The 20,603-nt window shown below is 39.0% G+C and overlaps 1 protein-coding gene across 1 annotated transcript in view; it reads right to left on the bottom strand.

Moving 5' to 3' along the window:
• Positions 1–6,027: 6,027 nt before the first annotated feature.
• The window catches only part of LOC135464492 (scavenger receptor cysteine-rich type 1 protein M160-like), a 31,628-nt gene continuing 17,052 nt past the window's right edge, over positions 6,028–20,603 (bottom strand). Inside the window, 4 exon segments of the mRNA XM_064741918.1 lie at positions 6,028–6,208; positions 7,257–7,410; positions 8,808–8,977; positions 12,650–12,788. Coding sequence (XP_064597988.1) covers positions 6,028–6,208; positions 7,257–7,410; positions 8,808–8,977; positions 12,650–12,788 — 644 coding nt within the window.

Here is a 20,603-nt window from a genome sequence, read left to right as displayed (position 1 = left end):
CGGCCACCCTCTTATCATTTGGGTTGTGGAGAGATAGTGGAGTGACTTGAAGTTTATAACTAAAACTCAGCTTGTGTGAACGAGGCGAAAGACCGACAGAAGTTCACAGCTCAACAGAGATCCCTCTTCACAAAAAATTCCTCACCGCGCATGTGTCGCCATAGATAATACCAATGGCATTGGATGATTCTCTGCTTATCCTGGAAAATGCAAGGGAGCTAACCACTTTGCTATTTGAAAGTATTGAAGCCATCGGCTATTTCCAGATAAATCCTCCACAAAATGGGGGCGAATGACGCCAGAGACTGTTTTTGTAGACAACAATTTGTGGCGTACTACAGAAAAAGGTCAGCCACTTTTGATCTTAAGTGTGAAAGGATACGTGGTGTAAAAAGGTACGTGTGATAGGTCTCTGGAACAGTAGTAATTTCAGATTTCCTAAAAAAATTACAAGGAATTACAGCTGCCGCCTGTATTTTGACCTGGGTGAGTGGTTGGATACTCTTTTCATTGACATTCCGTCAGAAGGAATTATATTGCCTGCAGTACCTCACTTTGTAGCTAGCCCAATCTTAAAGTTTTATATCAAGTTTTACTTACCTTTCATCTGTTTGATTGTTGTTCAACATCACATTCGCTGAAGTTTCATTTAAACTATGAACAGCGATCATTTTTTCGGTTGGAAAAGTTGGAGTGTTAAAAGCGAAACAATGGCCCTTGGGAAGTATTAGGTGAATTTTCTACACATTTTGACGTGTATGTCCTCCTGGTTGATATCGAACAAATCCACGTCACTCTATGTACGACCAATCATTTTAACGATTTTTGCGACAAAGAAAGCTCGTGAAGTCCGTGTCCAGCGTGGCGTCTGAATGATAAGCCGGTAAACTACCCCAGACACGACCCACCAGTATTAAAATTTGAACATGCAGAGAGGAAATTATTTACGTTTTTTGGATTTGTATCCAAATTTTATAATACATCAATTAAATCATTCCCTTCCTCTCACTTTCCCTAAAAACAGCTTCCCTCCACGTTCTCGCATTTTCTCTCCTTTTGCCTATCCACTACGCTTCCTTCCACGATTTTCCCATCCCTCGCCAACTCTTTTTTCCCCCAAAACTACCATGCTTCTTTCTCAAAATTTACACATTATAACTTGAACTTTATTTCACTATACTAACATACTGTCTCCTCTGATTTGTTGTAGTTCTCACAGTTCTAATGATTTCACTTTCATGTGGGTAATTTAGATATATTAGAGGGTTGTGCTTACACCAACACTCCCCAACCAAACAATCAATCTGGGTCTAGGTTTTCATACACAATTAGGCCTTTCAAAAACAGTCAGATTTAATCAGAGTGGGAATAAAGGTTTTTGGTCTTTCAGGTTACTTTTCATTACTCAGACAAAAACAGCGTTAAAGACTTTTTCAGAATCTGCACAAGCCAACATGCCAATAATAGGGGTTCGCGATTTTTTACAAATTAATTGCGAGCTGATCATGATGCAAACAGGAAGAAAGGACTTTACCTGCAATATATAAATTGATAGCAAATCGTGACTAAGCCCCCTCCCCTTCTCTGGCAACGCGTTTCCCCGTTTTAATTCGTAGTTCCTTTAACGCCATATTCAACAATTTGTCACTCATGCAATGGCGGCCAGCCAACAGCTTTAAAGCGGAAGAAATTGTACATCGTATTTGCGTGAAAGAAAATCCAGAATTTACTATGGGCGATTATCATTGTTTTGATACCAATATAAGCAAGTATAGTCAAAGCCATGAGTACACATAAATAAAACTGAAAAATGCATCCCTTAGTCATTTGCGATGTAAGGGAAATTGACAAGAGGCGGTATTTCGCCGGTTGCATGTGACCATTTGTGAACAATCACACTGCCATGGCTACTCTGACTTTACTTTGATGGATTTAGCGCTTACAGATGTTGCATCAGCTGATATCTTCGGTCCAAAATGTCTCAGCTGTGAAGGAGTGGGGAGTCCATCAGACTGCCTGTATACAAAACGGTGCTGGGCACACGAGGTGAATTTTCTTCTTATTTCAAAAGCCGGAGTATGTTACAATTTCCTTTCCCTTTTTCCTTGTCATAGTCTAGTGTTAATTATTTTCTATTCACCTGGCAATGATTTTGGGAAATATATACACCTGATAATCCAGTGTTTGCACTCGAAATCGTATTAGCATTAGGCTGTTCGGAAAAAATATGAAACTTTGTGCTAGGATGTATAGCCGCTGATACTAGGCCCGTGCTTCTGTGGAATGATCTCTCTCGAGATAGACCTTATGTAGAAGGCTATGTCCTGAATTATCGTCAGTCATTTCGTTCTACTTGCCTTACATCCTGACGCCGATGCTTTACCGAACATCTGGTCAGTTCCAGCGGAGCCATTTGGTACAACTTCGGCTGTAAAATAGAAGGGGTAAAAGTATTTTTTTTATTTCATAGGTGTTATATGTCGTTCTCAAGCATATGTCAGTTTAACTTCGCCTGCCAGCATTATGTTGGCAAAAAAACCCGGAGAGAGCCCGGTGGAAACCAACGACCATCCACAGATTGACCTTCCTACATACGATCAGATGAGAACTGATAAGGTTATGATGGACAACCTTTAAATTAAACGGTACATCGACAGGCATAAGTTATAGCATTTTGGAAGCATGCGTTACCGTTTAAACTAAGGAGTAGAGAAAGAAGTAGGGGTGAAACGCCACCGCGTGAGTTGTTTGCATGTAATATTTATAGTGTACTAGAATTAAAATAAAAAATACAAACTCGAACATTTTACCAAGTACAGGTTCATTTGATTTTTTATTTCTTTAAAAAAAGTTCTTGTGACGTCATCAAGCCCCAAATATATAAAAGTGGTCCCTTAAGCGTGTCATTGAAGTCAAATATTTTGATGCATCTACATTTTTTTAAAAACAGTATTGAATGTAATAAATGCAAATGAAGCTATTTTAAATACTGCTTAAACAGATGTCACTGTTGCCTTGTCCATGAAAGTGTGCCCTTTCGTAACACAGTTTACTTGTTTTAAGTTTTGTCAGTACATGTGTTTGGTATCTTTCCACGACTAAGCGCCCTTTTTGATACAGTTTCATGTTACCCATTTCCATTTCTGTGTTTGCTTCGCTTTGTCTATCGACAGGAATGTAGCCTGCTGGAATCTTTCAGCGAGAGCAGACGAGGTGTTCAACCAACAGTGACACTGTGTGAGCGATGCTGTACAGGTGATGCCTGTAACATCCATCTCTGTTTACCAACAACAGGTGAACTGTTTCGACTGAGATTACTTTAGTTTTTTTTGTACCTGAGTTCAATACTCTCAAGCTCCCCCACCCGACGGGTAATTAACATTAACACAAATAGGCTTACTTACCATTTCCAGTATTTGTGAGAGAGTTAAGAAAATCTTGACAATGGTTAACGGTTAAAACCCAGACCAATGCCAAAAACAGCGACGGTTACCTACCACCCGGATAATCTGATTGATGACTCATTACTATTCAACAACAATTACTTGTCTAAGTTTCCAACGTCTCCCAAAGAGAAGACCTACCAACCTAGATGTTTCAAAAGTTTTATGCAAATCATATAATGACAATGAACCCTTATTAAGAAAACAAAGCATACCTTAATGCAAAACATGTATTTAATTCCGTCTTAAAAAGACAGCAGCCTAAAGTAGCCAAACCAATCCCTTTCGTCAGATATCTTACAACCCTGTTGACTTAAAGGTACAAAGAACAACAGCGTGACATAATTTCATCTAAATTGTGCTGCGATAGCTTATTAACCACTCGGCCACAAAGTCTCCAATTTCACATCAAGATCCTGCAATGTATTAAAGGAAGAAATGAAAGAGTACACATTTGACCTATTCGTTCCCGAGGAGTTGAATTAGAAAGCCTAAAGGAGGCAATCCTACACAATACATTGACACTAGCAGTCTCTTTAAAAGAGATGGTTTACACGAACAAAAGACTTTCCGTTGTTTAAAAAAAGAGCGCCCTATGTCTCAGTCTCTGTTTTGAACGGGTTTGTCAAATTCTAAAAAAATGCATTTGTCATGAAAAATGTTTATACTACCATACTATCATTTATCATTGGTAGTCATTTGCGACTCTCTTTTCGTCTCATATCTGGTCATATAAGTTGTATTTTTTTCTTTAATCTACAGGTCCACAATCCCATTCTTGTTTTTTTTGTGACAACACGGACGACCCAAACGCCTGTCATGTGGTCACACATTGCAAGCCACGTGAGGCGAGCAAGCTTAAACATCTAACCTCGGAGGATTGGCCTGTCAAGTACAAAATGGAGTTCCGCACGGGTTGTTCTCCAGTCTCGTAAGCAGGTATTTGGTGGGCTCTGATTTAGTGACAAATGTCAGAATGCCTGAAACAATTTTGTTAAAATGATAAAATGATTTAATGTACGTACAACTATTTGGAAGAGGATTTTAGACCCATTTCCAGATGACCTTTTCCAGGTTCCATCATGGAGTGTATTCTCCTCACGTGTATAATAAATACTTTTGTGAACGCCGTAAAATTGTTAATACAACAAATCAATTGGAAAAGTTTTTAAAAATCAGAGTATATAAATTTGAAACTGAATAGATGATGATTCCTGATGAACATTATGTTGACTGTAGTATCCTTTGTATTGTTTTACCGGTGTATGAATTCCAATGGGCAAGAATTGCTCACCTGTATCTACAAACATCCCTGTTTTCATGTGAATGATATCACTGCCTCTTGAGCCGAAATATTCAACGTTATTTTTACTTTCATATTCGGAGTATACTTTCTGTTGTTTTATGGGTTCATGTATTCCAACGGGCAAAATCATACAAATAATAATCCTCACCCTACACCATATTTTAGGTTATATCTTCGCCTAGGTGACCTAAGTTTTATCTCTTTATGACAACACGTATAATTCCTATTTCGAAATAATAAAATGCCCTTATATGGATAGCTATACACCAAATAGCCATGTATATGACGTATGCATTGTTATATATTGTGTAAGATGTGATACTTCAGTATAGGTCTGACTCGCAAATGATTAATTTAATACAAAGTGTGTCAGGTTAATAGTGACGTACAGAATATCGTGTGAGAATTGTATGATAAAACAGTGTCGTGTCGCTCTGTGAAACTAGGCCCTGTAACACAGGAGGGGATGAGGCTTCGTTGCTCAGGGATTGGCGCGTTAGCTTAGCATACGACAATGACATATAGGAGCCTCTCTCAAATGAAATCTTTGTGAGCTCATGCTAGCTCCCCTCCCATTGTACGGGAGGTCTGCCATGAAACCCCGGGAATTCTCTGGTGTTCTCCCACCATCATGTTGGCCTCCGTTGTATAAGTGAAATGCTCTTCATTTTGGCATAAAGCACCATCAAACAGATAAACAAAAAACATTGTTTTGAGTAAACAGCCGCTCCACGCGACTACTTCTGTCTCTTTGGCATAAGCGTCCCACCCGCCTTTGACCAATCAAATCGCATCTTACAATTTAACCCAGAAGATTTAGCTACGGGTGTAAAAAGCAGGTTTGTAAAATACTTAAGAGAAGGGCAATGGTTTTCCTCTGGCCAGTCTGTTTTCTCCAAAATATTAACCACACAGCAGTTGTAGATATAAAATTTTCTTGCTTGGATCGCAGTAAAATTAAGGGCTGTATTTAGGTATATTTTATCTATGACAGCAGATTGCCGAGGACCACTGTAGTCTTTAGTTAATGATTTGTAATTCAGTTCGGCATAAATATGATCGCAAATAACTCTGTCCTGATAAACTTTACACTCGGTGATAATTTATCCTTACAAAGAAACCATTGGTGGACCGGAAGTAGCTGCTGGTTATGTAGTACTGGTATCGTAAGTTCCTGACACACTATAAAGATCATTCGCAATTGCGTAGATAGGCAGAACTGTTTATTTCCCCCAAGATGTCCATTTAAAAGAAGGCCCAGTGACTTCTAATTTATCACTAAACCGGGCAAGTCACTCCAACATCTTCCGAATGGTTACAGTTGTTACTTCCCCAAGGACGGTGGCGACAGGAGCCAAGGTCATCCTCATTTCCGTGGCAGACAACGTCATCCAGTAAAATCGGTGTATTCTTCGAAGCCTGACCAAAATATGCCTGAGGTTTAGCAATAGCTCCACTCCTAAAATCAAAAGCAAAGTTATTCGAAAACAACAGAATTTAGATGACCTTAGTTTGAAGATACTGCACTGTAATACCCTTTCTTCAGAAGTTCTTGCAACAGCTCCAGTTCTAAAATTAAAAGCAAAGTTTATAAAAATATAACAACCGGTTTTAGATTGGTATAGTGTGAAGATGCTCCACCGTAATACCCTTTGCTTAGAAGTGTTGATACTTGTAAAAATCAGTGGACCTCTGAGTGATTCAAGTCTAATGTGACCTTCGCGTTTTAGTAAAATTTATATCGGTACGGAACACCTATCAAAACAAACAAAAGAATTTCAGTATTATATTATTATTTTGTTCAAGTAAGGGACATATGACTTTTTCGGAAATTAGTGTGTTTTATTGCATTTTCAGGTAAGGTGTAAGGTAAGATATAAACAGAAGATTTTGGCATTTTAAGACGTGTGAAAGGTAAGATATCAACAGAGCATTAGCCAACCAAGCTTGTATATCTAACAATTTGTTTATATTGCCTTTGTTGGTAAATATCGTAACCCAAGAATGCATAAATAACAGATTTCTTCTGCAAAAACAAGTTGTTCCAAATCCACAAAGGAAAAGTGCTAACTCGAATATCTGAAGGATTTGTTAGATACCTGTTTAAGTGACAAACGTATGGACGTATGCAAAGCACGATGTCAAAGGAATATTTGGCTTAACGCAAAGAAACGGGCATAGGAAAGAGCTTTTCCGTGTTGTAGTGTAAGTCAAAAGGAAATACAGATCCACACGTAGGAAGAAATGCTATTTGTTTTACCATTTACACTTGAGATCATGAAGAATTTTCTTTGTATCACACTTGTAGGTGAGCAATAAATTTGCAATCCCTAGAGGAAAGGTGTATTTAACTTTTCTGATGAGAACGCGAAAATGTAGAAAAATATTAAAACAGGCACTAAAAAATCACTACATGTAAATGAGTACCTGATTTACATTGTGAAAAGTATTTATATGCCAGCTGATTGTAAGAAAACACTGATGCGAATGCGCATAGGAAACCTTACCGTGGGAAGCCCAGCATGCTACAGACTACCATGGCGGCGTTCTGATTAAAATCGTCGTCACAAACTGTACCCCACACTCCATTACGGAACACTTCAACCCGGCCTTCGTTGTCAGAGGCACCGTTCACAAGTCTAACAGTAGAATTTTCCGGGCCTGAAAAAAGGATGCTTCCTTGATTGACTCCATTAGTTTAGAACCACATGACTTCCTCTCAGATAGTACGTGGAAAGGTCTACCTGCAGGCTGTGGGTGGTGAAGGGTTTCCCAAGGCTAAAAATCATATTGGCGACAATGAAAGCATTGATCTGAACATTTAGAATAAAACCCTAAGTTAACCAGAGGCTAATTTTTATCGCCTAAAAACTATTGCCGCTGTCTGCTACGAGGCCAAGTCTAGGTATAGAAAGATAAAACTAAGACATCTAATTTTTACCCACTTGAAAACATTTTAAAACTTTATTTATTGTAATAAATGTACGCTGAAAAAAATTGACAAAAATGTCATTAAACAAGTCAAGAGTACATCCTGCTAACACCTTAATTATGCGCTTTCCCATAATTCTACATCTGTTCTTCTCGCACGTCAGTAAAGACGGACAGAATGTTCACAAAAGTCTGGGTATGCTTCATACTAAATACTTCCGATTTTATCTGCGATTAACATAAATGTATACTCCGTCTGACGAAAATCTGTCTGTACGTTGTAAAACATTCTGAATTATTTGTATTCTAAAATCTTTTACTTGTATGTTTCCTGAATAAAGTAAGCTTTATGGGGTACAAATTTACGATTAGATGTTGGTGGTACTAGATTACAACAAAATTGTTGTTAAAACTATATGCGGGAGTAAGAATGCGGTCTGATCGCTCGGTGCTTACAGGCGACTTGGTAATGAATGATAAAGCGTGACAGGCGCCTGTTAACCACGCCGGCAATTGATGACGAATGATAAGGCGTGATGTGAGCCTGCTTACCACGCCCACATCAGATGACGAAAGACGAGGCGCGACGTGAACCTTCCGTCCACGCGCCCATCTGATAACGAATGATCAAACGTGATGTGAAGCTGTTTACAAAGCAAACATGTGATGTTGAATGATAAAATGTAACATGTGGCAGTTTATCAAGCCCAGCCTTACTACGCCCAGGGGGCAAAATGCATTTAGGACGGTCGTACACTTAGGCTCGTCTTAAGTCATAAAATTCACGACTTTTCACCTTTTTACAAAACAGATCTACGCCCTCGACAAGACGCAAATTTTGCGCTAACGATCAGGTGTCGTGGGTCGGCCATAACAATGGAATCCCTGCAAACATTTCGGCAAATGTGGCCCACACTCCGACGTTGCAATTAGCAACTAGTGACAACATTATGCGTATTTCAGTAACCCATTAGAGAAAATGGGCAAGACAAATGTTTGATCGCGTAACCACCTTTGCTTATACTGTTGTTTTTGTCTCCACGTCAGTTTGTGTACATTGTTTACCTCCTCTCATTAAAGGGTTTGAGTTCTTGTTCAAAATTAGGTCGCTAACAGCGCCTACTTACCACGCCCACATTTGATGACGACATCTTTGTTGTGGTGACAGTTGTGCTGACCAAATACGGAATGATTGCAAGAGAATAAAGACGTCTCGTTGCCATCACACTTGGTATTGAACAACCAGATGGCCCCGGTTCCGGCAAGGTGTGCGTTTGGGAGAATAATCGCCGGTTCTCTGAGAAAAAAGATGAAGACTATTGTTAGTGCTTCAATGGTGCAACCTTTATGTGATCGTGCCCAAGACAACAGGCCTTCAATGAAATCGTGCCCAAAAGGCATCCAGGATGGTCGTCGACCATTTACTGTCACGAGGGCCTGACGATCAGTGAGCGCCGCGGAATCTGCAAATTCCATGTTCATGGCCAGGTTTGAACCTGTAACTCGTGGCTCGTAGGGATAAAATAACAAGCACCTTTAATCACCAGATCACGGCCTACTCCATGGCTAATCCCCAGTCGTTTATCGAGGCAATAGGGGGATTCCATGGCCGGGGGGTGGGGGGGGGGGGGGGGTTATGTCAACAGGGAGTAAGACCCATGAGCCGCTCATCAATGCGGTCGCCTTCTATTCAAGTCCAGCTCATGCTGGCTTCCTCTCCGGCAGTACGTGGGAAGGTCTGACAACAACCTGCAGACAGCCATGGGTTTGGCCCAGACTCTGCCCGATTCCCTCCCACCATAATTAATACTTAAGAGTGGTGGAGAAAATTAGCATAATACTCAGGGAGACCAAGTTGACGACAGGCGACTCTAGCGGCTCTTGCGTTGAAGTAGTCGCTACAAACGGTACTCCAGCCGGTTCCTACGCTGACTTCTAGCCTTCCGGAAGAAGTAGAGTTTAGTCCAACCAGGCGGATTTCTTCAGAACCTTCTGTTTAAAGAGAATTAAAGGGAATATTATTGCTTAACCTCTTTACCAAGCGTACACCGGCTCAGAAATAAAAAACTCATTTGTGTCACATCTTTGGCATGAAATAGTTGTAGATTTGAACCACAATATTCCTAGAAATAAAAAAAAAAATAAAAAAGCATAAAATATGGCAAAAATATAGCATAAAGAGTAAAACCAGTGGCGGCAGTGTGATGATTGGCAAATGGTCACACAAAAGCGGCCTCTTGTTATTTGGCCTTATACTGTTTAAATAGTAGCGGATTACGCGCCAACTTGCACCATGGCTTAAATAAGCCCATTTAAAGAAGATGCAGTGATGTTCATTGCACTTAATTAGACCGATCGCGATTTACTCGAAATGCTGACTTGTCATTACATTTCACATACAATCACATTAAAACAACGCTAAGGGACCAATCCTTGGGGATGGTTAGTTCACGAGCAGAATTATGGTTAATACAAGCGTACAATATTATAAGAAGACTACAGTACAATGAGTAAAAAATTAGAGTGGATCAACCTAGAAACAACTAAAACTTCACTGTGACTAAATAATAAGAAAATGATTGACTTTACTATTTAAACGATAGTTAAGATATCACTGTATACAATGGAGAGTAAATAATCCCAGCTTATAAGGTGTCCTTGCAGGGGAATAGATTTGTCGATGTCATAGGTTACCAATCGTAAATAACGAAGTATTCTGACTCCTATACAACAAACACCAATAAACGCCCTTTTATTAAATTATAAAGAAATGCAAAAAATGTGTATGCATGTTATGGTTTGGGCGTCGTAATTTTTCAGTCATATGACTTCGAGCTAATAGGGTTGTTGATATATACTGTTTTCACGTTGGGTTTGGCCTCGTAAATTTTCAGTCCTGTGACAACGAGCTCATAGAGCTGTCTACATATACTGTCTTCTTGTTGAGGGTGAGTCCAAGGAGCGAAAGTGCTGCCGCCATTGAAGTATAATATACCAGACATGACATCCGGTCCAGTCACATTATACTGACACCAGATCAAAATGTCTTGTTTCATTCTTCTAACCTCTTAGTGCTGAAATTTTAGCGTTGCAGCAAGCAGTGATACATTTAAAGTCTTGGTGTGGTTCCAGGTCAACTTGACGTTGAGGCGGAGGTTCTAACCATTAGGTCACACAAGCGGTCGAATGGTAGAATAAAATATGATTGTAAACTTAAAAATGGCAGATCAATATGAGCGCCAGACGATGAAAATGACCATGATCCTTTCATTACATATGTAGTCATCTTCGGTAAGGGATGCTGGTGCCTCATCCACTGTTGATATTTTTGTTATCTAGGAATCCAATTTGCTTGTTTCAGTTACAGTGAAGTAATTACCAGAACATCGTGAATAATAATCCGTGGTGATTTATTTCTGAAAATAACTTAAAATTGTATTAAAGCTAGAAATAGTCATTGTCCCTCTCTCCCTATCATAGGGTGGTTATAAGAATCATTACCATTTTTGACCTGACCTGTGCAAGAAGCGGTTATATTTCGTCATTGTAGCTTTGGACAGGACGTTATGAAATAGACATCTGTTGTATCCCCAGCTTACCGCAACCACAACTCAAGAAGTCTTTGTCATGACTGCAATTTTAGCCCCAACTTACCGCAACCACAATTTAAGAAGTGTTTGTCATGACTGCAATTGTTACCCCAGCCTACCGCAACCACAACTGACGAAGTGTTTGCCATGACTGCAATTGCATTAGAGTAATCAAAGGTAATTAAAAAAGGCATCTTCATCACCACTGTAGTCGTATCCAAAACTTACAGTAATCACAGCCGATGAAAGCGCCTTCGCGGTGACTGCAAAGCGAAAGCCCGGCTAACCGTAATCACAATGGGCGAGGCATCTTCGTGGTGACTACAGTCGTAACCGCTACTTACCAAAACTACACGTGATGAAAATCTCTTCGCTTTGTCTACCAACCCAAACTTATTGTAACCACACCTGATGAACACAGCTTCGTCGTGCGGACAATGGTAACCGGAACTTACCGAAAGTACAGCTCACAAAGACCTCTCCGTTTTGTGTGCAGACATCTTTGGCACGACTATAATCGCAACCCGGACTTGGATGAAAAACATCTTTCGTGAGAATAGCCGTAACCCAAGTTCATGGTGACCACACTGACATCTTCGTCACCATTACAGTCGCAACCCCAACTTACCGAAACTCCAACTGATGAAATCGTCTACGTGGTGACTACAGTCGTTACCCCAACTTACCGAAGCCACAACTGATGAAGTCGTCTACGTGGTGACTACAGTCTTAACCCCAACTTACCGAGGCCACAAATAATGATGGCGCCTATGTCGTGGCTACAGTCGTAACCTCAACTTACCGAAGCCACAACTAATGAAGACATCTTCTTGATGATAGCAGTCGGTTTGGCCCCAATTTGTATGTCGACAAGAGAATAAAGACGACTCGTCTCCAGTACAATGCACGTCATCCAACCAGATGGGCCCGGAACCAGGAAGTGTGGTCCCGATAACAAATCCCTCCTCACTGATGGACAAGAGAAGATAAATGATTCATTTATTTATGTGTTTGATTGACGTTCGTGACGTACAAATCACGGAAGTTCAGTACAAGGTTTTGACATTAACAGAGGAGAAAACGTGAAGGCCGCGGAGTAAAGTTTTAACCTCGTAGAGAAAATGTTAACCTGCGGAAAAAACGTTGTTTTCGCTGAGAAAACGTTAATCATGTGGAGAAAACGTTAACACCGCGGAGAAAACGTCAAACCCGCGAAGAAAAGGTGAACTCCGCGGAGAAAACGTTTATAACTCAGGGGGGATTTTTCTCTGCGAGGACACATTAATATGTTCTTGTATGTAATGCTAAAGTTCAACGCACTAATGGAACAACACACTAATCGCAGTTATTCATCAAAAATGTTTACTCAGTGAAGGTACCCAGGAAAGCCAAGCTGTCGACAGGCCACTCTGACAGCTGCTGCATTGAAAAAGTCGTTACAGACCGTGCCCCATTGAGAGTTATGGTACACCTCAAGTCTTCCGGCCGCCGAGGAATTCATGCCGACCAGGCGAATATCTGTGAAAGTGAATGTATAAAGAAATGTGAACTGTAAAATACATGAGTTGTATGTTTTAAAACCAAGGCATACATCTTCCGAGTATTTATTTATTTGAGAAGAGATTTTTCCTTCCTTTCTTGTTTGTCACGGTTTTAACAGCTATAACTTTCGCACACATTTCTCTACTCCGCACTGTGCTAATTTCAATGAAGGTCAATTCTGTTGGATCTTACGTCCATGTTCCTCATAGAAAACCTTTTATCGACCGCATAGACTCCTCAGAATTAAACCTCCGTCCACATTATTGACATATCCCTAACGTTTGTAGCGAGTTAATAGTGTAGAAAGGAAGTATTTTTCTCATTTTACGTGAAGAATATGTCTTGGTCTCAAGAAACCACAATGCAAAAGACATCGATTATCGCAATATTTATATGACATAAATGCATCGGCTCGTTCGACCATGCATATTTACTAAAAGAAAATATCACGTTGATAAAAGTTTAGAAACAATGAAATAGTTGTATGTGTGGATACATTGAAACATACATAAAGATGAAGTGAATTTATATTATCAGTAGATTATAGCAAATCGTTAGTCTTAATAACTAATTTACACATCTTGCAAGGTCGTGGAAAACAAAATAAGACTTCACTGATTTTTTGCCGCTCCTGAGACAAAAAGGTCTTATACCACATGTATATATCAGTGTTAATTTTGTATTCAACTTTTGATTGTTGACAAATGTCAATAATGCTCTATATGATACCGTTCTCAACGGGATACATTTATTAGCATAATGCCAACCTCACCATGACGTATTCATCAAGATGACGCTTATATCCACATGAGACCTTCATCAACACAATGCCTCAATCAGCGTGACGCCTACATGGCCATGATTCCTATATCAACGTGATGCCTACATCAACACGACCTATTCACCAACAGGACATCGTCATCAACATGACGCATTCATTAACATAATGCCTACATCAGCATGACACATTCATCAACATAACACCTTTCATCAACATGACGCCTTCATTACCATGATGCCTACATCAACATGACGCTTTCATCAACATAATGCCTACATTAACGTGACGCCTTTATCAACATATTGCCTACGTCAACATAATGCCTACATTAACATGAGCCTTTATCAACATGACGCCTTCATCAACATACCGCCTACGTCAACATAATGCCTACATCGCCATGATTTCTACATCAACGTGATGCCTACATCAACATGACGCCTTCATCAACATAATGCCTACATCGCCATGATTTCTACATCAACGTGATGCCTACATCAACATGACACATTCACCAACAGGGCACCTTCATCAACATGACGCATTCATTAACATAATGCCTACATCAGCATGACACCTTCAAATCACGCCTACATCAACAAGATGCCTTCATCAGCATGACACCTGTATCAGCATTACACGTTTCTCACATGACACCTTTACCAGCATGACACTTTTGGTATAATCATAATTTTATCAACATGACGCCTTCATCAACATTATGCCTTTATGAACATGGCATAATACCTTTACCAGCATGACAAGTTTATCAGCATAATACCTTTACCAGCAGGACACTTCTGTTATTACCATGCCTTTATCAACATGACACCTTCATCAACATGATGCCTTCATCAACATAACATCTTTACCAGCAACAACTTTTATCAGCATGACACCTTTATCAACATGACATCTTCGTCAAGATAATATCTTTATCAACATAACGCCTTCATCAACATAAAACCTTTATCAGTATGACCCCTCTATCAACATGACACCTCTGTCAGTATCTTGATCACCATGAAACCTTTATCAACATTACACCTTTATCAGCATAACACCTTCATCAACATGACACCTTTATCAGCATTACACCTGCATCACCATGACGCCTTTATCTGCACGACACTATTGTCAGCATTACACTTTTATCAATATCACACCTTCATCAACACGATCAAGTCAATAATTCAATAACGTCTTATGCGCCTTTATCTGTATGGAATGGGTCGAAACTTGGTTTGTGCATGCTTCTGTCATGCCATGTAAACTGTGTTGTATGCCGATTTACCGTTACTCGTAAAAGAAACAGTTAATTATGTTTAGCTCAGAAGTAGGATGTTTGTTTCAACAAAATGTCAATTTACATGTTAAGGGAACTTTATTCGTCACAGATGCAACTGCAGTTGACCGGAATCCTTCCGTCGTTTGCGTTCCTTGAAAATTTGGCTAAAACAGAAAAAAGTAAAACAACACATGAATTGAATATGATGTGTAATCTGAGTTAGAGGCTTGCAGATGAAAACGTTCAAGGTTTTACATGTTTCATACAAAAGTGATTGATTGATGGATTGAAGTCCAAGGTTAAATACCATACATCAAAACCTCCCCCCCCCCCCCATGCATGTGACAAGTAACTTGCAAACTATGTCACATGAGACGCATTGTGTGTGCGAAACTAGTCGATGTTCAGACAGCTTCATGTAAGGCCCACCAATCCCTCAACATCTGCCGTCTGTTATTATTTGCAAGACTCTCAGGCAAACTTAGCGCAAATATCACTCTTCTAGAAATGAACCATCACCTTGTCTGTCCCACAACTATAACAAGAGCACTTCAGAGCCTCGACAGAAAATGACAAGAGGTACACATCTAAGTATATTATGAACATATTGTAAGCAGAATTGTCCCGCTTTCTGGTGAAAGTGAGGGATTGGGGATTAACGTCGTACATAACGATTTTTCAGTCATATGACGACGAAGGAATCCTTTAGGTGTAATAAAGGTGCCTCCTTGTTGCAGGACGGACTTCCACCGCTCTTTTATCTAGTGCCACTTCAGTGAGACGACTCACCGAAGGCAAGTAATACGCCCCGCCCAAGCCATTATATTGATACGGGTCAACCAGTCATTGCACTATCTCCTTCAAGCGAGGAAGTCGCATCACCCCCTTTTAAGATCTTAGGTGTGACTCGACCCAGGATTGGCTCTGGCTCCCGAAGAGAACACTCTACCAACTTTGCTATCGCGGTCGATTCGATATGAAAGAGTACAGGACGATGGTGAAGCATCTCCCAAATGATTTCACGTAACCACTAACCTTAGATCACTTGTCGATTTTTTCTCTTTATGCTCTTTTTTCTCTCTCTTAATTATATTGTATTCCTGCATAAGGCAGGATTCTGCTGGTGGTACAAGCATCCTCGAGGTCTGGTCCTATTGAATTGTTGTAATGTTACTGTATGTTAGATGTAATTCTAGACATGAGACATCTAATGAAATGCAATTAACATCACTGCATTTTTTAACCCCATTCAGTTCAAACCATGGTGCTAGGGAGCGTGTAATTTGCTACAAATTAGGCACCTACACAAATAGTTAGAATAAATGCCTGAATAAGGTAAGCTTATATGAGGTTGTTTTTTTATAGGTTACGTGTGACCATTTGCCAGCTATCACAATGTGTCCATTGCCCTTGTTTTGTCTCTTTGTGGGACGTCTTAATTGTCTTCATGCGAACTGCTCATATAAATGCTTAAATAGTAGCAAATAAGACGCTCTCTGGCACCATGAATTAAGCAGAATTTGGTAAAAAGTACACAGTGATGTTACTTGCAATGTATTGAACGTCACTCATTCAGAATGGCTCAAAATGCTGTGTTCCATTCACGTTTAATATACAATCACATGGAAACAGCATCAAAGGATACAGTATACATAATAATTAAATAGAATTAACTACTCAAAATACAGTACTGTCATCACATTTGACAAACAAACACATCTGGCATTAAGACTGCCCTATTACAAGAGGAAACCCCAGCAAAATGTTCATTAGAACATTTAAGTGTTCAGATGTACCTTGACTTTATGTGTTTATGTCTTATCGCCTTGGTACTCAAAACGGTAAACTATGTACATGTATATGTTCTGCGGAGGTTCTGTGTAGGGACAAGGCAAACAAAGATCTAGGAGTAAACAGAGAAAGTTTAACTGTATTTTTTTCTGATTAAAATGGAAAACCTATCATACCTTCTGTGAGAAACAAATGTCACTGTTACATCCTGATATCTGACAGCATTTTTGACACAGGTGAGTTTTTCTCTTTTCACGTGTATCACCTGTTCGACGACCGATGATATTTCCCGTAAGCAGGTGACAAAACTTGAACAGAAAGAAAAAAAAATCAACCACACGTCGATCACATGACAAGTGTTGGGTACAAGTCTCTTCTTGTTTTATGGTTATTCTGATGTCAAGAACATGGCTAAAAGCAGAACTAAAAATTACAATGAAATATAAGAGTTTTCACAAATTTGAATATAAACTTCGTCCATTTTTTTGCTTTTGTTAAGAATAACAGAGTATAATTATTATTCTGACAGACAACTATAAGGATTTTACAAAGACGGGAAAACCTGATCTGTATCTAGCATCACACTTTAAATATATCATGAGCGTTTTGTTTCTGGATTATTTTGTTAAGAGTGTACATGTATACAACCCTGGGGTGGGATTTGATGACTTCTCCGTGATCGAAAGGTCAAATTACACACCTTTTGCCAACCAGAAATTGGCCCCTAGTACATGTACTCACTGACTGTGACACGCAACCCAAAGTGTGCCTGGGAACTGGACTATCTTCAATCACCGACTCAGCGTAACACACCTGAAAAAGTTTTATATAGTCGCATTATTTGTTTATCATTTTCTTTCTTGAATTATTTTTGTTTATATTTACAAAGTTTATATACTTATTCAAATGTTGTTTTTTACTTTCCTTTTTTACTATAATAATTATTGATTTATATATTTATTAAGTTTCAAATTTAAATACTTTTTTTTTAAAGTCTTGCTTCTTATTTGTTACGAATTTACGGCGTTCACAAAAGTATTTATTACACAGTAGAGGAGAAGATACTCAATGATTGAAGCTGGAAAACGTCTTCTTGAAATTGGTCTAAAATCCTCTTCCAAATAGTTGTACGTACATTAAATCATTTTATCATTTTAAAGAAATTGCTTGCGACATTCTGACAATTGTCCCTAAATCAGAGCCTACCACATGCGAGACTAGAGAACATCTGTTCTTGATAGGCCAATCATCCGAGATTAGACGTTTGAGCATGCTCATTGATACCAACCCACCTCGTGTGGCCTGCAATGTTTGACGACATGACAGGCGTTCGGGTCGTCTGTGTTGTCACAAGAAAAACAAGAAAGCGATTGTGGACCTGTAGATTGAAGAAAAAATACAACTTACAAGATAAAAGATAGTATGGTAATATAAGCATTTGTATTGACAAATGAATTTTCTTAGAATTGCACAAACTCGTTTAAAATAGACTAAGACTTTCTTTTCTGTTTTTGTAAAGAAACAGAAAGGCTTTTGTTCGTGTGAACCATCACTTTTAAAGTGTCAATGTAATGTATAGGAATGCCTCCTTTATGCTTTCTAATTTCACTGTTCGGGAAAGAAGAGGTAAAAATTGTGTAGTCTTCAACTTCTGTTACTAATACATTGCAGGATCTTGATGTGAAATTGGAGGCTGTACGGCTGAGTAGTCAACAGGCTATCGCAACACAATTGAAATGTAATTATGTCACGCTGCTGTTTGTTGCACCTTTAACTGGGTTATAAGATATCTGACAAAAGGGTGTAGTTTGATTACTTCAGGCTCCCCTTTTTTAAAGATATAATTAAATAAATGTTTTGGATTAAGGTATGCTTTGTTTTCTTAATAAAGGTTCATTGTCATTGTATGATATGCATAGAACTTTTGAAACTTGTAGGTTGGTAGGTTTTCTTTTTGGGAGACATTGACAACTTGGACAAGTAAATGTTCTTGAATCGTAATGAGTCGCTAAACAGTTTAGCTCGGTTGCTTGGTAACCGTCGCTATTTTTGGTATAGGTCTAGATTTTAACCGTCAAGATTTTCTTAACTCTTTTTGCAAATACTGGAAAGGGTAAGTGCGCCTACTTAGGTTACTTGCCCTTCCGTTGTGGGAGCTTGAGAGTATTGAACTCAGATACTAGAAAACTAAAGTATTCTCGGTCGAGAGAGTTCACCTGTTGTTGTTGAACAGAGATGGGTGTTACAGGCATCACCTGTGCAACATCGCTCACACAGTGTCACTGTTGGTTGAACTCCTCGTCTTCTCTCGTTGAAAGATTCCAGCAGGCTACATTCCTGTCGGTAGACATATCGAAGCAAATACAGAACTGGTAATGGCTGACATGAAACTGTTTGAAAAAGGGCACATGGTCGTGGAAAAGGTAACAAACATAAGTAATGAGAAAACTTAAAACAAGTGAACGCTATTACGAAAATTATATATTCATGGACAAGGCAACCTTAACATGTGTTTTAAGCAGTGTCTAATATATCTTCATTTACATTTACTACATTCAGTACTGTTTTAGAAAGAATTAGATGCATCAAATACTGGACTTATTTACCGCTACTTATTTTTCTACCCCTCAGTTTAAACTGTAACGCATGCTTCCAAAATGCTGTAACTTATGCCTGTCAGTGTACCGTTTAATTTAAAGGTTGTACATCTTAACCTCATCAGTTCTCATATGATTGTATGTAGAAAGGTCTTGCAGTAACCTGTGGATGGACGTTGGTTTTCACCATGCTCTGTCCGGGGTTTTTTTGCCAATATAATGCTCCACGCCCAAGTTTAAGTGTTCGTGAGTCTGACAAAACTCCAATGAAAAAAAAATTCTTACCCCTTCTATTTTACAGCCGAAGTTGTACCAAGTGGCTCCGCTGGAATTGACCAGATGTTCGGTGAAGCATCGCTGTCAGGATGTATACAAGAAATAAACCAAAATGACTGACGATATTTCACGGCATAGCCTTCTACAGCAGGTCTATCTCTCGAGAGATCATTCCACAGAAGAACTGTACTAGTATTAGCCGCTGTATATCCTAACACGAAGTTTCACAATTTTTCTGAACAGTCTGATTACAAGGATTTCTACTGGAGCACACACATTGGACTATCAGGTAAAGACTATCAGGCATATATATATATATATATATATATATATATATATATATATATATATATATATATATATATACCTGATAGTATATATCAGGTATATCAGGTATCAGGTATATATATATATATATATATATATATATATATATATATATATATATATATATATATATACACGTGATAGTCTATACCTGATAGTCCAATGTGTGTGCTCCAATAGAAATCTTATAATCAGGCTGTTCAGAAAAATTGTGAACTTCGTGTGAAGATCTCCCAAAATCATTGCCAGGTGAATAGAAAATAATTGACACTAGACTGTGACAAGGAAAAAGTGAAAGGAAATTGTGACATATGCAGGCCTTTATATAAGAAGAAAATTCACCTCGTGTGCCCAGCATCGTTTTGTATACAGGCAGTCTGATGGGCTCCCCACTCCTTCACAGCTGAGACATTTTGGACCGTAGATATCAGCTGATGCAACATCTGTAAAGGCAGATCGGTCAAAATAAAACGAGAGTAGCCACGGCGGTGTGATTGTTCGCAAATGACTAAGGGATGCATTTTTCAGTTTTATCTACTTGTACTCATGCCATCGACTTTACTTGTTTATATTCGTATCAAAATACTGATAATCGCCTAAAACAAGTTCTGGATTTTGTCTCAAATTGTGACAAATTGTTGAATATGGCGTTAAAGGAACTACGAATAAAAACGTAGGAAGACGTTGGCAGAGGGGATTGGGGGGGGGGGGCGGAAGAGGAAACTTGGTCA

The sequence above is a fragment of the Liolophura sinensis genome, chromosome 4 (genome assembly GCF_032854445.1).
Source record: "Liolophura sinensis isolate JHLJ2023 chromosome 4, CUHK_Ljap_v2, whole genome shotgun sequence".
Classification (NCBI taxonomy): domain Eukaryota; kingdom Metazoa; phylum Mollusca; class Polyplacophora; order Chitonida; family Chitonidae; genus Liolophura; species Liolophura sinensis.
This window is presented reverse-complemented; position numbering and strand designations above follow the sequence as displayed.